General features: G+C 38.4%; 1 protein-coding gene across 2 annotated transcripts in view; it reads right to left on the reverse strand.

The window, feature by feature from the left end:
• Positions 1-10,555: 10,555 nt before the first annotated feature.
• bicc2 (bicaudal C homolog 2) overlaps positions 10,556-18,551 on the reverse strand; it is a 39,310-nt gene continuing 31,314 nt past the window's right edge. For both annotated transcript variants that reach the window (XM_022665579.2, XM_022665577.2), the window contains exons 17-19: positions 13,651-13,805; positions 13,298-13,397; positions 10,556-11,102 (exon numbers count right to left, since the gene is read on the reverse strand). In XM_022665579.2, coding sequence (XP_022521300.1) covers positions 10,972-11,102; positions 13,298-13,397; positions 13,651-13,805 — 386 coding nt within the window. In that variant the 3' untranslated portion in view covers positions 10,556-10,971. The remainder of the gene's footprint in view (positions 11,103-13,297; positions 13,398-13,650; positions 13,806-18,551) is intronic.

Here is an 18,551-nt window from a genome sequence, read left to right on the forward strand (position 1 = left end):
CAGAGAGACGGAGAGCAGAGAGAGAGACTCCTCCCACTGCACGCACACACCTCACCCTGACTCCGCCCACTCCCTCCATCTCTCACTCTCCCTCCATCTCTCTCTCCATCTCTCTCTCCTGACGCATTTTTTTCCCCAAGCGTGCTCCTGCTAGCCCCGCCTCCTGCATTATGATTAACTGGTAGTTCATAGGTGAACTCCTGGTCAGCATAATATTCATAGAAATTATTAAAATACACAAAAAGAACGAAACACAGATTAAAAAGCAGCTAAAATATACAAATATTTAACAAATAATAAAATAAATAATACTAATATTATTAATAATTATACATTTAGCAAATATGTTGTGTATGGTGTTCATTTGCTATATAGCTCAATTTTAGTATTCAATTGTTTTGGTTTCTGTTTTATCATCATCATCATCATCATGGTAAACGTAGCAAAAATGGTTCTATGTAGTATCAAAAGGAGGTATTGCCCCATGACAACTTAAATGTGATAATAATAATAATAATAATAATAATAATAATAATAATAATAATAATAATAATAATAGGTATAGAATGGGTATAAAGATGTATTTAATTATTTACATAATTATTTGAGTTTTTATGGTTTAACACAGACCCATTGTCTTAGCATATATGCTTATTTTAAATAGTGTAGTAATAGCTAACTACATATAATATTTAATATATTTGGAAAAAATGGTTTGTCAAGGTTTTAATAGTAAGGTTAACGTGTCTGTATAAAACTATGAATCAGAACCTATTATCATCATCATATTAGTTATCAATAGAAGAAAGTAGATATCTTAAGATATCTTTAGATAGTAGTACACTTAATACTTTTCCGCCGTATTGTTATATTTAAAAACAAAGTGTTTCTTTTTCCATATGTTTTTGTCTATATTATTCCATTTTATATGTTTATTATTATAATTGTTACTAGTATTATTATTATTATTATTATTATTATTATTATTATTATTATTATTATTATTATTATTATTATTATTAGCAGTAGTAGTATCACAAAAAATATATAATATATAATATTACTTAATGTTATTCTTTTATACATTGTCAATAATAAATGATCTGTTTGTGAGGTCAGGACTCTCAGTGTGTGATTACCTCTCACTGACTGATTAGGAGTGAAATCAGCGCTCCCTCAGCTGTGGGAGAGTGAAGAGTGAAGGCGGGCTGCTGACTCTACACAGGAAAAGAGAAGGCGGGGGGTGTGAATCGATAGACTCCCATAAAAGTTACATCCACTTATTCCCCAGTCAGATTCACACAAATTAAAGCAGCCTGTGTTTTCATTTGGAGCGGAGTGTGTTGGAAGGGAAGCGCAGCAGGGGGATTATGAGGTTAGTCACAGACCATTGGGTTCAGTGCAGCGGTCCGAGGGGATAAAACAGCCATTAATACATTCCTGAACAGAAGCAGAGGAACTCATACATATGTATTTACTCATACATGTACTGTAACTCATCCGGGCTGTACACATCATTATCATACTGCACTGTAATGCAGGGAATGTATCTTCTATCTTCTTTACCTTCTCATTTTTTCAGCCAAAATCAATTACTTGAATTTCTGCATAAATTAGTCATTAAATGTGTTCTGATCTTCATCTTCAAGTCACAAAAATAGACAAAAAATAGCCTAAACCAATACCACACAAAAATCTTATGTTTGCATGGTTTTATTGAACACAACATGTTAACATTCACAGTGCAAAGTGCAAAAGTAAGCTTCTAAGCTAATGACTTTTCTAAGAGCTAATTGGAGACAGGATGTGATGAGATTGGATGTGTTTGTTAAACCTGATCTGCCCTATAAAAAAACAGACACCAGTTTTGAGTTTGCTGTTCTTAAGAAGCATTGCTTGATGTAAATCATTTCTCGAACAAAAAAAACTCTCAGAAGACCTACGGTTAAGACTTGTTGACTTGCATGAAGCTGGAAAGGTTACAAAAGTATCTCTAAAAGTCTTGATATTCATGTGTCCACAGTAAGACAGAGGGTCTGCAAAGGGAGAAAGTTCAGCACTGTTGCTACTCTTCTTATAGGCGTGGTCATCCTGTAAAGATGACTGCAAGAGAACAGCACAGAATGATCAATGAGGTGAGGAAGAATCCTAGAGTGTCAGCTGAAGACTTCCAAGTAATCCCAAAGGGTTCACATACTTTGTCTTGCAACTGTACGTAACTTCATCATCATTATGATCATCATCTTCATCATAAAATGTACTGATGTAGCACCATAGTACCCTCTAGTCCATGTCTGGCATTAGGTGTGGTGCCATGTTTATCTGTTCCATTATTCCTATTCTATTGCCAATGCTTCTCCACGCATAGACCCATTATGTAGGCATACGCATAGTGGTGAGCAGCCCTGTTTAAGCAGTTGGCATGCCCAGTCATGCTCAGTCATGCCAAGTCGGTACAAAGGATCAAAACGACAACCTTCCGGTCACCAGGCCATGGCTGCCCTGCTCAGGTTACATCTGCTTCAGAAGGTTTATTGGTTCATTGGTTCATTTGCTTCATGTGTTAACAATCAGGTTAACTGATTCAATTAAACTCAATTACATGCTTCTAATTAACTTCTGGCCTGTTCCACTTTTACAGTGTTGAACAGCCACTAATGAGCCACTCAGGTTCTTGCTGTATGTAATTTAGACCTCTTATTTTGGCTAAATACATCGAAATCTTCACAGCAATGTTCCACTTGTTTTATTAACTGATTTTTAGTCTTTAAACAACTAAAGAAAAGCGCTTCTGCTTGGCTAGATTAAAAATCTGCACCAACAATAGCCCTTTTAGAAAAAATTGGTCACTCCTGGTGTAATAAAGATGTAAATATATTGATAAACGTGCCTCTGCTGTAGCTGTGGGAGCCCTCCTCTCAGTCTACACTCAAACAGGACGTCTGCCCAGTAAGATCTAAACAAATTAAACTGTGCAAGCCTCTGTTTTCATTTCACATTAAGGCAGATGGAGGTAAAGCACAGCAGGGAGATTATGTGGTTGGTCACAGATCATTGGCTGCAGTGCTACAGGCAATACTTTTCCTTTTATAAGTCTAGTGGTGGAATAGAAAACAAATACCAAAGGAAAGCAACTATTTACACTTTATTATACACATGCTGTCAGAGCTGTCAGAGAGGAGCTGTACACAGAGACAAATGGGAGCTGTCTGTTCAGTGCCACACTCTTACACAAGGCCTGTCAATTCAGTATCACACTTATACAATACCTGACCATTCAGAAGTGCACTCTTATGGGAGCTGTCCATTCAGAACAATGCTGGCACATTATGTAATGTTTATTCAGTACTGCTCACAAATAGTACCACTGTCTATTCAGAACTACACTTTTACAAGGGCTGGCAATTTAGTATTACATTTATAAATGTACAATTATACAATTCAGTACTATACTCTTACAATAGTGACTGTCTATTCAGTATCATTTCAGTAGTATACTCAGTAATAAAAGAAGCTGTCCATTCAGCACTACATTCTTGCAGGAACTGTCAATTCAGAACCACACACTTATATCAGACCTGTCCATTCAGTATAACACTTATACAAGAGCTGTCTGTTTATTATCACACAAGTACAGGACCTGACCATTTGTTAATACATTCAAATAGAAGTTGTCCGTTCAGTATTGCGCAGAAAAAGACATGTCTATTCAGTATGATACAAATACAGGTGCTGTCCATTCTGTATTGCACTAATACAGGACCTATCTTTTCAGAACTACTCTCTTACAGGCTCTGTATATTCAGTACTAAACTCTTGCAGAACCTGTCCATCCAGAGATACACTCCTAGGATCTGTCAATTCAGTACTAAACTTATATCAGTACCTGTCAATTTAGTATTATACTCATACAAGAGCTGTCAATTCAGTACTCAATTATACAGGACCAATCATATCAGAACTATACTCTTACAAAAGCTGTGAATTCAGTATCATTTCAGTACAAAACTTAAAGAGCTGTCCATTCAGCACTACACTCTTGCAGGAACTATCAATTCAGAACCACATTTATATGAGACCTATCCATTCAGTATTGCAATAATACAGAATCTTTCTGTTTTCACCTACTCTCTTAGCTGCTCTGTCTATTCTGTATTTTAATCTTACATAACCTTTCCATACAGAGATACAGTCCCAGGATCTGTCAATTCAGTACTATACTCATACAGAACCTGTCAATTTAGTACTATACTTATATAAGAGCTGTCAATTCAGTATTACAAGTATACAGGACACATTTTATCAGTTGTATACTCTCACAATAGCTGTGAATAAAGTATGATTTCAGTAATATACTTAAGGAGCTGTTCATTCAGCACTACATTCTGTCAGGAACTGTTAAATACGGAACCACGCTTATATCAGACCTGTCAATTTAGTATTACCCTCATAAAGGACCTGCCCATTCAGTATTGCACCAATACAGGACCTATCTATTCAGAACTACTCTCTTACAGGCTCTGTTCTTTCAGTACTACACACAGAACCTGTCCATCCAGAGATACACTCCTAGGATCTGTCAATTCAGTATTAAACTTATATCAGTACCTGTCAATTTAGTATTATACTCATACAAGAGCTGTCAATTCAGTATTGCAATTATACAGGACCAATCATATCAGTACTATACTCTTACAAGAGCTGTCAATTCCATTTCATTTCAGTACAACACTTATGGAGCTGTGCATTCAGCACTACATTTTCGCTGGAATTATAAATTCAGAACCACACTTTTATCAGACCTGTCCATTCAGTATTGCAATAATAAAGAACCTGCCCATTCAGTATTGCAATAATAAAGAACCTGCCCATTCAGTATTGCACTAACACAGCAACATTCTTCTCAAACCTACTCTTTTAGATGCTCTATCTAGTCAGTACTACACTTTTGCAGAACCTGTCCACTTGTCTATTCAGTGTTATAGTATTATATACATGTGTAAGTGCCTGTATGTTCAATATTACATGCATTGAATATACATGACCTGTATATTCTTATAGGTCACTACACTCATCCAAGACCTGTCTTTACAGTACTATACTCATACAGACCTGCTCATCAAGCACTACTCTCTTATAAGCTGTCTATTCAGTACAACGCACATACATGACCTGTCTATTCAGTACTACACACATACAGGAGCTGTCTATTCAGTACTACACACATACATGACCTGTCTATTCAGTACTACACACATACAGGAGCTGTCTATTCAGTACTACACACATACAGGAGCTGTCTATTCAGTACTAAACACATACAGGAGCTGTCTATTTAGTACTAAACACATACAAGATCTGTCTATTCAGTACTACACACATACAGGATCTGTCTATTCAGTACTAAACACATACAGGAGCTGTCTATTCAGTACTAAACACATACAAGATCTGTCTATTCAGTACTAAACACATACAGGATCTGTCTATTCAGTACTAAACACATACAAGATCTGTCTATTCAGTACTAAACACATACAGGATCTGTCTATTCAGTACTAAACACATACAGGATCTGTCTATTCAGTACTAAACACATACAGGATCTGTCTATTCTGTACTAAACACATACAGGAGCTGTCTATTCAGTGTCCTCAGTAATACACTCAAATTAATGATGTATATTCAGTGTTACACCCAAATTAAAGCTTTTCCTTGTATATTCTCTATTTACAAAAGTTGTAAAAAAAGCTTTCCATTTCCATGACATGTTTAAAAATGTTACATTGTCAGAAAGGGAGGATCATTTGGATTTCTATTACACTGGTTGTTTCACAGTTGTATAAGAACTGAACAGCCATGTCAGCCTTTACTACTTAATGCTGTGTGTCTATTGAGATGAATCTGTGTTTGACCAGAAAAATCCCATAACTGCAAAAGGCTTGGAACAAATCCTAAAAATAAAAACAAGAGGGAAAAGTTGAACTATGAGATGTGTGTTGTGAAAGGGCTTGTCTGAGTAGTCCATGGTTTAACTGCTGTGATAGGAAAAGGTCTGGAAACATTTTATTTATTTTTTTATTTCATTCTTTTTTTATACCGTCTGCATCGAGACAGTGGTATCCATTTGCCTCGAGCCAGCTCCAGTCTCATATCCACCATGACAGACCCGATTCAAAAAAGTGTGTGTGTGTGTGTCCAGCAAATGTTTGCGGCCCCCCGAGGGAGCATTTTCGACAAGGTGTCCATGTGCATCTGGGCAAACAGGAATGTAGTGAAAGAGAGAGAGAGAGAGAGAGAGAGGGAGAGAGGGAGAGAGAGAGAATGGGGACATGGGTAAAGAGTTAGGGGAAAGAGTGAGAGAGAAAAGGAGAGAGAAATAAATAAAGGATGGGCACAGGTAGTGGGAGAAAACAGAGGAAGATACATAAAAGAAGAGATAAGAAGAGATAAAGAAGGAAAAAACTATGAAAAAATAGAATAGAATAGAATAGATTAGAAGAGAGAAAGAGAAAGAAAGAGAGAGAGAGAGAGAGAGAGAGAGATGGAATAACAGAGAGAAAATGTAAGATATTTTTAAACAAAAGAGAGGAAAGCTTTAGACCTGCTGTGCTTGTGTTTAAGAGAGACACCAGAATCTATTTAATTATCAGCTAAATGTGTACACACCTCTAACATCCCCAGAGACACACAGTGTATTAAACCAGTGTAAACACAGTATAGACAAAGACCTTAGTGTGAGTGTGTATCTTATTACCGTGAATCTAATCACATTTATTATGAAGCACTTTGTTTTTTTGCTTTCGCAACTGTTAATTACAATTCATGCCATTAAAGCTGTTTAATATTGAATTGAAATACAAAGAGAATACAGGAGCGAGAGAATAGAAAGAGGAAGAAAGAGAGAGACATATTCCAGAGAGAAAATGAGTAAGAAAATGAAAGAGATAATGAGGAATAATGCGAGAGATAATAAAAGAGAATAAAAAAGAATGAGAAAGTGAGGAAAAAAGATAATGAGAAAAAACGAGAAGGATAATGAGAGAGAATGAAAGCTAATGATGGAAAAAATTAGAGATAACGAGAGAATGAAAGGTAATGAGCGAGACAATGAGAAATTTAATGAGAGATAATAAGAGACAATGAGGAATAATGAAAGATGAGAGAGAATGAAAAAGAATGAGAAAGATAATGAGAGAGGAAATGACAGATAGAATCTAAACTAATGTTGGAGAAAATTACTGAGTAAGAGATGAGAGAATGAAAGCTAATAAGGGATAAAATGAGAAATACAATGAGAGATGATGAGAAATAATGAGAGAAAGTGAGAACAAAAGATAATGAGAGTGATTGATAATGAGAGAAAATGAGAAAGATGAGAGAGAATAAAAGAGAGAATTGGAGCTAATGACAGAGATAATTAGAGATAATGAGAAGATTAAAGCTAGAGAAGGAGACAATAAGAAATAGAATGAGAGATAGTAAGTGAGAGAATGAGGGAGTTAAAAAAATGAGATATTGAGAGATAATAAAAGAGACAATAAAAAAAGATCTAATGAGATAAGAGAAAGAATGAGGAAAAACTGAGAGAGGATAATTAGAAAAAAATGAGGGACAATTGTGGAGTGAAGGAGGGAGATGAGTCAATGAAGGAAATTGCAAAAGAAAAAATAAGATTGATGAGACAGAGAATGAGAGAGAGAGTAAAAGTGATAATGAAAGAGATAAAAGAAAAAATGAGAGCTAAGATAAAAAATAGAGATAATGAGAGAGATGATGAGATAATGAGAGAGATAATGAAATGATAAGATAGTGAGAGAATGTTAGAGAATGGCAGGGTGCAAAGAAATAGAACAGAAAGATAGAACAAGACAAATGGAGTCGAGAGAGAATGAAAAATAAAACCAAAGAGAAAACAGAGGGATGAAGAGAGGGATAGAGGATTGTATGATTGCTTGTGTGGGATTCTGTTACTGGCAATTCTGCAGTTGTCTTCTACTTTCACCCTTTCAGAAGATCATTTGAGAGCTGAAGGTGTTAGAGGGTCAGGTGCTCTTCTGTATTGGTCTGATTTACAGGCATTATTTCAGGGTTCTGTTTGATGGGCTGATTGCTGGTCGAGTTAGTCCTGTGTGCACAGGTTTTAACACAGAGTAAACTATTAACCGTAGATGATATAAACTGAATTTAATGTTTCAGGAGGGATAAATTCTGCAGAGAGGTGAGGGAGGACCCTGTGAGAGGAGCCTGTATCCTGGGTCTGCTCTGCTTGTGAATGGAGGTGGAGGGAGAGTGGTGCTAAACTGCAGCTCAGTGGCATGAAGGTGAGAGATACAGGAATTGAAGCCCCGCTGAGTGGCATACGGAGGCAATAAGCAGGGCTGGGGATTTTAATTGGAACTCCTCAGCTGTGCAGTCAGGTGCATCGCCTCGATATTGAGAGCGGTTTCATATTTTTCACCCCGGCTCTGATTAAAGCCATTTAATTATTCATTTATCAGAAGCGTGTATTTATTCAACAATGAATTGTGCCAATTCAACACTACCTGAAACAGGCCTTTTTCGCACACTGTAATTAGCTCCCCTGAAAACGATCTGCAGCCAGGGCAGAATGGGGGGATGCTCAGAGAACCCCTGACCAGCAGCCAGGGGATGGCGACATGGTGCCCCCTGCTGGCAGAGGAGACAACTACATCTGTAAAAAAGTCCCTTAAAGCAATATAGAACTACATACAGCAATATTTCCCAAATGTATAAGGGTATAATTGAGTACATGTTAGGTAGAGGTCTACACTCTTAAAACTAAAGGTAATGCAAAAGAAGAACCACTTGGAGTCTTTGAGACTTATTCAGTTTATGAAAACGAATGATGAATAAGATCTATTATTACAAGAGCAGAAGCCTAGAAGAACATTTATATTGAGATATTGTACAATAAGCATCAAATACTTTGATTTGAGCCTGTGTTTTGGTGCTTTTCCACTGAATAGTACCTACACTGTTTGACTCCTCTCAACTCTACCTGCTGCTACCTCTTCCCTTCTACTTCAGGTCCTCGTTGGATTGATACAGAGCCTATGTATATCACTTTTCCATTAATTTTATTAAAAGTTGCCAAATAATTGCATAAACCTGCAGTTGGTATTTAATCATATTTTGTAGATTTTCACACCCTTACTCCAGAACAAATATGTGATCTGCATAAAGAACAAAGAACCAGTAGATTATTTTTGTAGGTCTTAGAATATAAATCACAGGTTTTAGGTGCAAGACAGCATACAATCAACACCCTGACGATCTTAGATGTGCCCCAAACTACACTATGGGCTCTATTTTAGTGATCTATAGCGCACTGGTCAATTGCAGACTGTGCATGAACTAATTCTCTTCATTGAGAGAATTTTGAGTTGCACCCATGTGCACCAAATGCATGCAAAGACAGCTTGTATGAATAAAGTTCAACTTATTTAGCGCCTTTCTAGAAACCCAAGGACGCTTTACAATTTACATGTTTTTAACGTACAACCATTCATCCACACATCGGTGAGAAGCGGCAGCAAATAGCACACAACGTACTCTCAACCGGAAACAACCGTCCACCTGGAGGACTGCATCAGTCACTACAGGATTTACCCAGGATATAGTGCCAATCCATATCTGAGCACACAGTCATACATACACTTACACACACACAAACTTACATACCGCACACTTACACATACACACCAGATCAATTTTAGGGCAATTTAAAATATCCAATTTACCTGATCTCCCTGTTTTTGGACTGTGGGAGGAACCACTAACCACTATGCCATCATGCCGCTGAGCTTGTTCCTAGTTCTTGAAGAGAAGCATCAACAATAGAATAAGATATATGGAGCAGATAGGTTTTCAACATGAAGATATTTGTACCATGCCTGATGCATTGTCAGGTGAGGGCTATAGGTGATGGTATAGAGCTCCCCAGTATTGTGGAGTAGTTGTGAAGCAGTGTGGATCTGTGTTCTCTGGGATGATGGTGCTCCAGATAATACTTTTAGGAAGAGTTTGGGAGTTGGGGACAAGGTGAGGTTGTGATCATCCAACATCATTAAATGATTGACCCTCTTTTTGCTAAATTCCTGTATTTTGACAATTCTTGGGGATGTTTTTTTAAATAAACCTTGACTGCTCCCTCCCAGTCTGGCTTTTTCTCCACATCTTATGTTGGAGGCTATGCTAAAGCAAAAACAAAGACCACCAAAGGGGACCCTAAGGACTTATTTGAGAACCAGAGCTTTAAAGAATAGATTTAGACTAAGAGAGTGTGAAGTGTGTAGAGGAAGATTTAAACTAAAGCTTTTCCCTTTGGACTGTATATCTAAACCAAGAACCATTTAGGAGTCTTGATTTTTTATATCAGCGCTTCAGTGAACTAGAACCGGCCGTGTTTAACAAACACTGAATAAACAGACAAGCCTGCGTTTCTGTTTAACAAGGATTTCTGATCAAACAGAGCAATGTGTGTGTGTGTGTGTGTGATTGTTTTGTTTTGCGTCTTGAATGAAGAGGCAAATTTATCACAAATGTTTAATGATTTTCACAACACATTCTCATGTTTGCACAGCATGCCATGGTACTGCACACAGAGGTTTGCATAGAAAGGGAAAAAGATAAAAAGAGAGAGAATAAGAGGACGAGAGAGAGAAAGAGAGAGAGAGAGTATGAGGAAAGGGACGGACATAAGGGTTTGCATATTAATTATTGGCAGTAGAAGTACACTCTGTTCTGAGTGAAGGTCAGATATCTTTTCGCGCTTCCTCTGAGAGTCATATCACAGCTGTCCACTCGCTAGTTCCTCCGTAATTAACGATAAAACGCCGTTCCTTTATTCGCTTTTTTGTCTTATTACTGGACCCTGAGGGACACCTCCACTTGCCAGAAGTGTACTGAAGATAATGTGGACTACAAAAGTATACTGAGTGTCCCTTTTCACCAGCGGTTACTTTTGGCAGCCACGTCCTCGTCCATGATTCGCGGGAGGCGACCACTGGCCCCTCCCTCGAGGTAGCCTGACTTAACCACAGGGGCATCGGAGAGTTTCATCTTAGTTTTATTCAAATCTGGAAAAGGAAGACAAAGAGAGTGAATGAGCGAGACTGAAGCACAACATTTTACAAAGCCACTTGTGGGGCTGTGTGGGTTTATACTCAACAGAAGCGCAGATCAAAAGGCAGATTGAAGATTTCATGGTAATTATATTACATTCATCGACAAAAAAATAATCTACCTCATATTACTGCAGCTATGTCTTAGGCAGAAGCGTAAATGATTACAGGTGTGGACTAGGGGTGCAGGAAAAAATCTATTTGAGTTTGAATCGTTCAATTCTAACATTGAACGATTCAGAATCAATTCTCATTTTCAAAAAATAGTTTTTTTTTTGCGGGTGCAGCTACTGTTGCGCGGAGCTTTTTAACTGTACTGTGGAGCTCTTTAACTGTACCGCGGAGCTCTTTAACTGTCTTGCGGAGCTCCACGAGACAGTTAAAAAGCTCCGCGAGACAGTTAAAAAGCTCTGCGGTACAGTTAAAAAGCTCCGCGAGACAGTTAAAAAGCTCCGCGGTACAGTTAAAAAGCTCCGCGAGACAGTTAAAAAGCTCTGCGGTACAGTTAAAAAGCTCCGCGGTACAGTTAAAAAGCTCTGTGAGACAGTTAAAAAGCTCTGCGTGACAGTAGCTGAGCTCCGCAAGACAGTTAAAAAGCTCCGCGGTACAGTTAAAAAGCTCCGCGAGACAGTTAAAAAGCTCCGCGGTACAGTTAAAAAGCTTTGCGAGACAGTTAAAAAGCTCCGCGCGACAGTAGGTGAGTGGAGGTGAGAGACAGCAGTAACAGGACAGGGAAAGTTTTTGGTCCTACTGCCTCTCCCGATTAGGCCACAGAGGGGTGTATAGTGTCGTGTTACGGTGTTTGTGGTTGCGCCGCTAAAGTATGTAGAATGAAGAAAAAGAAATCCAACTGATTTAAAATAATTTTTAAAAAAATCAAATCGTGACCCCAAGAATCGATTCTGAATCGAATTGTGGGATTCCCAAAGATTCACAGCCCTAGTGTAGACTGACTAGACACTGGGGGACCCTATCTTACACCCTGTGCAAGGCTCATTGTAATGCTCATGGCTATCTTACACTCCAACACCAACAGTCAATTTACATGCCTTGCGCTTACCTTGTTTAAATAGAAATGGTGCTTGTGAATACACAATATCTACACCATTGGGCACGATGGTCTTGAAATGAGGTGTGTTTAGGTAAATTGCTATAGTACTGCTACCTTGGCAACAAAAAAAATCCAGATACAGACACAGATTGACTAAAAATAATCTAGGCAGACGTCAGCCGTTAGACGTTTATTGCTAGCTTGGCAGTGCATTGCTATCTTGGCAACAGACGCAGCCACAAAATGCACCTACAGCTCTGTTCACGCATGTCTACACATCGAGTCACTGCAGTGCCCAATCCCATAGCACTTAGCTGTTGGCAGCTATGAAACGCTGATTGGTTTATTGCATGTTACGCACAAAACACATCCATGATTCTACATGCTACTTTTGGGTAGTGCTCCTCTTGGTGAGAGATCATTAACTGCTCTGACTGACAACTGGAGTGATGATCTGGACACTCATTGCATATGACAGTCAGTTAACCCTAGAAGTGATATGAGGGACACTAACAGGACAACAAATCTAACGTATCTTATATTTATAGCTTTCTTCAATTCAATTCAATTTTATTTCTATAGCACTTTTTACAACAAAAGTTGTCACAAGTTTTACAGAGAAAAACGGGTCCATGCCTCTAATGAGCAGCACCACAGAGATGCCAATTATTGCGGTGCCACAGTGGCCAGTACAGAGAGATAATGTGGAGCTATAGCTAATGTAAAACCAGCACAAACGCAGCACTAACCAATGGACATATTTTTATTTCATTTCTAATAATATGAGGGGCCAGCTTCACTGAGGTCTAATTTATGAATGTAAAACTGTGATGGGCACATAATTCAATAAACACATAATTTTTATGTGGTATTGTGATCACTTGTATATTATTTTCACATTCACTCATAAAAAGCTTAATTACTCATACATCACTTTTGTGTACAAAAGACCACCTGAAGGGCATTAGAGAAGCATTTTGCTGAAATTTGCTGCAGAAAAGCATCATAGCTGAGGTGTGATTGAGTTTGATTACACCCAGCAGTTCAGACGCCTTCTGTTCTCCTATAAAAAGCTCAAGCTGCTCTGCCAAATGCTCACCAGAAATAGCCAGCAGCATCTTCCTCCTGGCTCCGAACGTGGACACACCCACTTCCTTCAGGTCTTCTTCAGAGAGAGTGAAGAACGTTTGATAATCAATCTGAGAGCGAGCAAGAGAGAAAGAAAAAAAAAAAGAGTCAGAGCTTCTGAGAGATTATCATGAAAGATTTTAAAAATGCCTAAACTGAGGGTTAAATAATTGGCTCTGAATATGAGGTATTTGATTATTCTAATAAAAGAAGATACAGAAGTTTTTAGATGAATCATCTTTAGGGAAACACAAGTGCTTCTTTTATGGCGCTAACCCAAATAAACCTCAGCAAAAGAGAAAAACAGAAAGAGAGATTACATACCTCCTGTTCCTGGAACAGTGTGTTATATTTCTCCAGCCCCAGCTGTATCAGTAACTCCAGCAGATCATCCTGGGGCTGAGGGGAGGGGCTTGGAGATCTGCCAGTCAGAGGCTTGGACATTCCTTCATAGTAGCTACTGTATCCATATCCATCAGCTGCAAAGTCAGAGGTTAAAAGGTCAAGACCCAAAATGTAAACAAGTAAACAAGACAAGTTCCTTTCAGGACTTTCACTCCCAGATGCGAAGCTCACTCGGGTTGTCAAGTTGTGGAGGCTGAATCTTCACAATCCAGTGCAAGACGAGTTCAGTAACTTCTATCATGGCAAGCAATGATGTGTCATACTCTGCAAGTTAATCGACTAATGAATATGTTGGGAGTTTTTTATTGTTTGCACATAATAAACTGGCTCATGTGAACTTTATCTGTAGTTAGCAAACCTAGCTTTATGCACCGCAAGCTGTGTGAGCCTAAGCCAAAACTGTTATACCAGACAAAAAAAACCCACAGAGCTGAAGTTACTACTATACAGGGCCTAGTAATATACTGCTTAGCTTAGCAGATAACATATACAGTACATCTATATTTGAGTAGCCTACTGTTTTATCTTGTTGCAGTCGTACTATAATCCCTCTAGCTAGCTAACCATATTTATACAACAGTTAGTTCTGATCTTACAATCTGATTGAGAAGTGTTCCTAACGTGCTAATATTTGTGATAACAGAACAGCCTTCTCACACTAAATCTGTATCACTCCGCGGACGCGTTGCAGGGTGACAGCATATACACACAAGACCTTTTTGTATAATCACCTCCAGCAGCAGCAGCATTAGCTTAGCACAGGCTAGAGCTCAGCCAAGGCACGCTTGTCTGCAGCCCGCAGCGCTGGCTCATCAATCCATCAGTTAATCCATCAGGCTGCAGTCTGATAGCCGGAACAGTAACCAGCAAGGATAGGCTGAGCTAAATAAGTTAATGTTAAGCTAATGCAAGCTACGCTAACCTAACCACAGTCCTGCAGGTGCAGGTAGCCAACCAACACTACCCAGCAAACAGCAAACTGGCAGAAATGGAGGGTTTCAGCGTTATTTTACTGTCCTAACTTTTACCAAACACTTTAACTTTCCCTTTGCTTTCTTCGCTTATTCCTAATTTTAATTTTAAGCTAACGTTTGTGGTGTTTGTAGTTGAAACTACTTTTTGGCGGAAGGCACAGTCTGTATTAAAGCATATTTATTATAAATTTAATGAGGTTATTTGATTTATTAACATTTTTAAAAGCAATAGAACAATTAAGGATAGAACACTCATGTGTTATCGCAAATAATTATCACCTCGAGTGTTCTATTGCTTAAAAAACAAAATAGACACCGAGGATCAAGATACTACCATCTTCATTCTTTGTTACAGGTCTAATAACAAAGCTAGGCTAGGCTACGCTAGGCTACCCTAGGTAAGGTGGGTTTTACCTGCATCAGCTCTTAAGCTATCTTTATTTACTTCATTTCTTGTCTGGAAACTAACTATTCAATTGCAATCTTATAGAACTGCAATCTACCTTAAACTAAAGATGTTCTGGAGAGAAAAAAGAGACACAGACGTCTCAGCTGAACGTTGCTCGAGCATATACAGCATGGAGAACACAGCCTCATTAAATTACAAGCTTTAGCTTTGTTTCAATCTGGCTCTCAGAGCGTTTGGACGTATAGACATTGGCAGCGGAAGCCGAGGGAAATGCTTTCTAAGCTTGAGGATGAGTGAGAGGGATTGAACGACACTGCTCTCAGCATGAGACGCTAAGCTCTGAATACCGAGACTCTGACTGACTTTGACTTCCAGTGCTGGAGAAAATGAACTTTGCTTATCAAATGACAAAGTCAGGAGGTTTAATACAGCCTGCATGACATGCACTCACTGTAGACATTGATGTGTCTGCATCTGCTAAACTGAGCCGGCGTTACTTCTCATTCTCTGTGACGGAGATAATGAGGAATAGATTATTCCAGGACATTTGGCCAAGCTGACCTTAAAAGTATACATCTGTAAGTCACAGACAGTTCCTTTTATGATTGATAGACTCTGTTTCAGTCTGATTCTACTGGTTAAGAGAAATAAGGGCAACGTATTCACTTAATTCCTAGCTTTTATACAAAGTAACATAAAAGAGGAATATGATAAATCCTGTATCTATAACAGGAGTTAAAAATGTGATCCAGTCTCATCCTCTATACTCTACTCTCCCACTCATTCACCTGTAACTACATGACATTAGTAACCTCCTCCACATAACAGGGAGGTTGCTGTGACCATTTCTGATCCAATCAGCAACATTTAACCCAAACATAAAACATCTAATCTAACCTTCACCTTAGAAATACAGTACACTAATCATCCACTATCCAACAGGCTTTTCACGGAGGTCATAAAGTAGGCATTAGGCTACATTGAGTTGTGGGCAATGCAGGGCTAGAAATGAAGTCATTATTTAGTAAAATAAAAAAAGCAGTGTCCATTAAATGCTGAGAAGGATCTTTGAGGAGCAAAGATGGGTTATGGATATCCAGTTGCATGACAAAGTTGTTAAAATGATCCTCAAAGAAAGACTGGAAATGATTTGCACATTTTTCTACCTAAACTGCATAATATCATACAATGATTGAAGGAATCAGGAGGATATTCAGTGTGCAAAGGGCAAGGGCAGCAGTCAAAGCTGAACACCTGTGATATCAAATGCCTCAGATTACACTGCATCAAAAGAGAAACCTTATGTTAATCATGTTCAGAAGCGAGACAACTTCTCTGGGCTTGAAGACTAGAATAGAATATTTTATTAAAAAAGACAATGCAAAACCACATGCTACACAAAGACATTACAAATGTATGTCTGTGGGAAAATATGGTATAGATACTGGACTAGTCTACTTGTAGTCTTGACCTGCTCCAATAGAGAATATGTGGACAATTTTTAAAGGAAAAATGTAACAATTGTCACGCAGCCTTGTTCTCCTTCCACACTACCGGACTCCGTTTCCCAGAATTCCTCTGATTACGACGTCAATAATAACCTTTCACCTTCACCCAATCACGTTATGCTCCGACGCTCTGATTCACCAGGTGTTCTGAATTACTTCCGGTTCATTCTTATCTAGATCCCGTATTTAAGGCATCCGTTTGTAAACAAACACCGTGAGGTATTGTCGACTCATGTTGCATACTAAGCGTTTTCTTGTGTATTGTTTTTGCCTTCTGGTTACGACCCTGTTTTCGGATTTATTGTAATTAAGTGTATTGTAAATAGTGTTTATACTGTAAGTTATCTGTATGTCCTATTTTTATATATTTTTTATTATTTTATTACTCTCTTGTAAATATTATTCTTTGCGCATTGGTGGGAATCTGCACCCAAGTTTTTCACTCACATGTACTCTGTGACGTGACAATAAAAATCTTGAATCTTGAATCTTGAATCTGGATTATCGGTTTATGTCTTTGTTTTGCCCTTTCTGGATTTGATGTATGGTTGGACTGTTTCTCGGTTTCGAACTCGGACTGTATTTTTGACAACGTCTTCGGTTATTGGTGAGATCACTGTTTGCCTGGCTATCCTGTTAGCAGTGTCTGTTAGCCTACCTGCTAATAAACCTGTTTATACTTTTAACTCGGCTCGCGTCACTCCTTACTACCTGGCGTTACAACAATAGCCCTATCCTGACGGGATTATTTTCTCAGGGGGTTCTGAGGTCATTTTCTCTTTTATGGGGGTCCTCTGTGATTTGATTTCCGTCAGGAACGACCATGTATATGTTTTTCTGAGACGTCCTCTGAGAAAATTACAGGCTGAATTATCTACGGTTTTTCGCTGAACTTCTAATCCTCCGATAATTTTAGTCTCGTCCTGATGCACATTTCTGAGTTTCGTCTCCTCGTGTTTAATAAAATAGCTATTTGTCCACTGCCACGCACCATAATTACACTTTGGGGAGACCCACATAAACACAACAGCGAGTGGAAATGGAGGAGCTACTGAACGCAATGTAACGTGATTGAGAAAGCTAAAAAAACTCACTGTTCCTCCTGTTTTTTCAACTGCAGTCCAGATGCAAGAGTTTTATCACTGAGTAGAAGTGTAAAATATTTTTATAGACTTCCCCCTGAGAAACTAATCCTGTCCAGATAGGGCTAATGATGACCCTGTGCTTTTGGGACAAAAAAATAACACTTGAACCACTTCATCACTTGGTATCTTTAGTGCCAAAACCTATTAAATGCTCTAAGAAGGAATGGCAACATTACAAAGAGGTAAATTGTTTATTATTGTATACTGTCTGCAATAAAAAAAAAAGTTAAAGTAAATGTAACTTTCACTGCTTTTTTTGTTTTGTTTTTCTGATTGTGTAAGGGTTGAAGCAATCTGAGAGTGAAACAAAAGAAAGTACGCTCTGTGTTGAGTTTGTGTTTGGGTTTGTAGCCCAGACAGCATGGCTGTAAAAGCACAGTGTAGAAAGAATGGTGGGTAATGGCGCCAGTTACATCAGCAAGACCCCTCCAGAGAGAAAACACAGTCAAGGCCAAGCTCTCACACTCTCACAGTGTCTGAGTGTTTTACAGAGACTGAGAGAGCGAGACAGAAGGAGATATCTGAATTAGGGCTCGACAAAAGGAAGGCAATCAGGCTACAAGTCAGTTAAAATAGAAATGTAACACCCCTATTTAAGTTTATCATTCATATTCTAACAAGATAATGTTGCCTTTATTTCCAGTTCTATTATCAGAAATCACTGTGCTATCACTGTGAATAGTGAAAGGGTGGACGCATTTTTTTTTGCAACATTAGACATAATAATGCATTGCAGACTACATACATAATGATCACATTTAAACCAATATACTGAGCATGACTT

This window comes from Astyanax mexicanus, chromosome 2 (assembly GCF_023375975.1).
Source record: "Astyanax mexicanus isolate ESR-SI-001 chromosome 2, AstMex3_surface, whole genome shotgun sequence".
In the NCBI taxonomy this organism is placed as follows: domain Eukaryota; kingdom Metazoa; phylum Chordata; class Actinopteri; order Characiformes; family Acestrorhamphidae; genus Astyanax; species Astyanax mexicanus.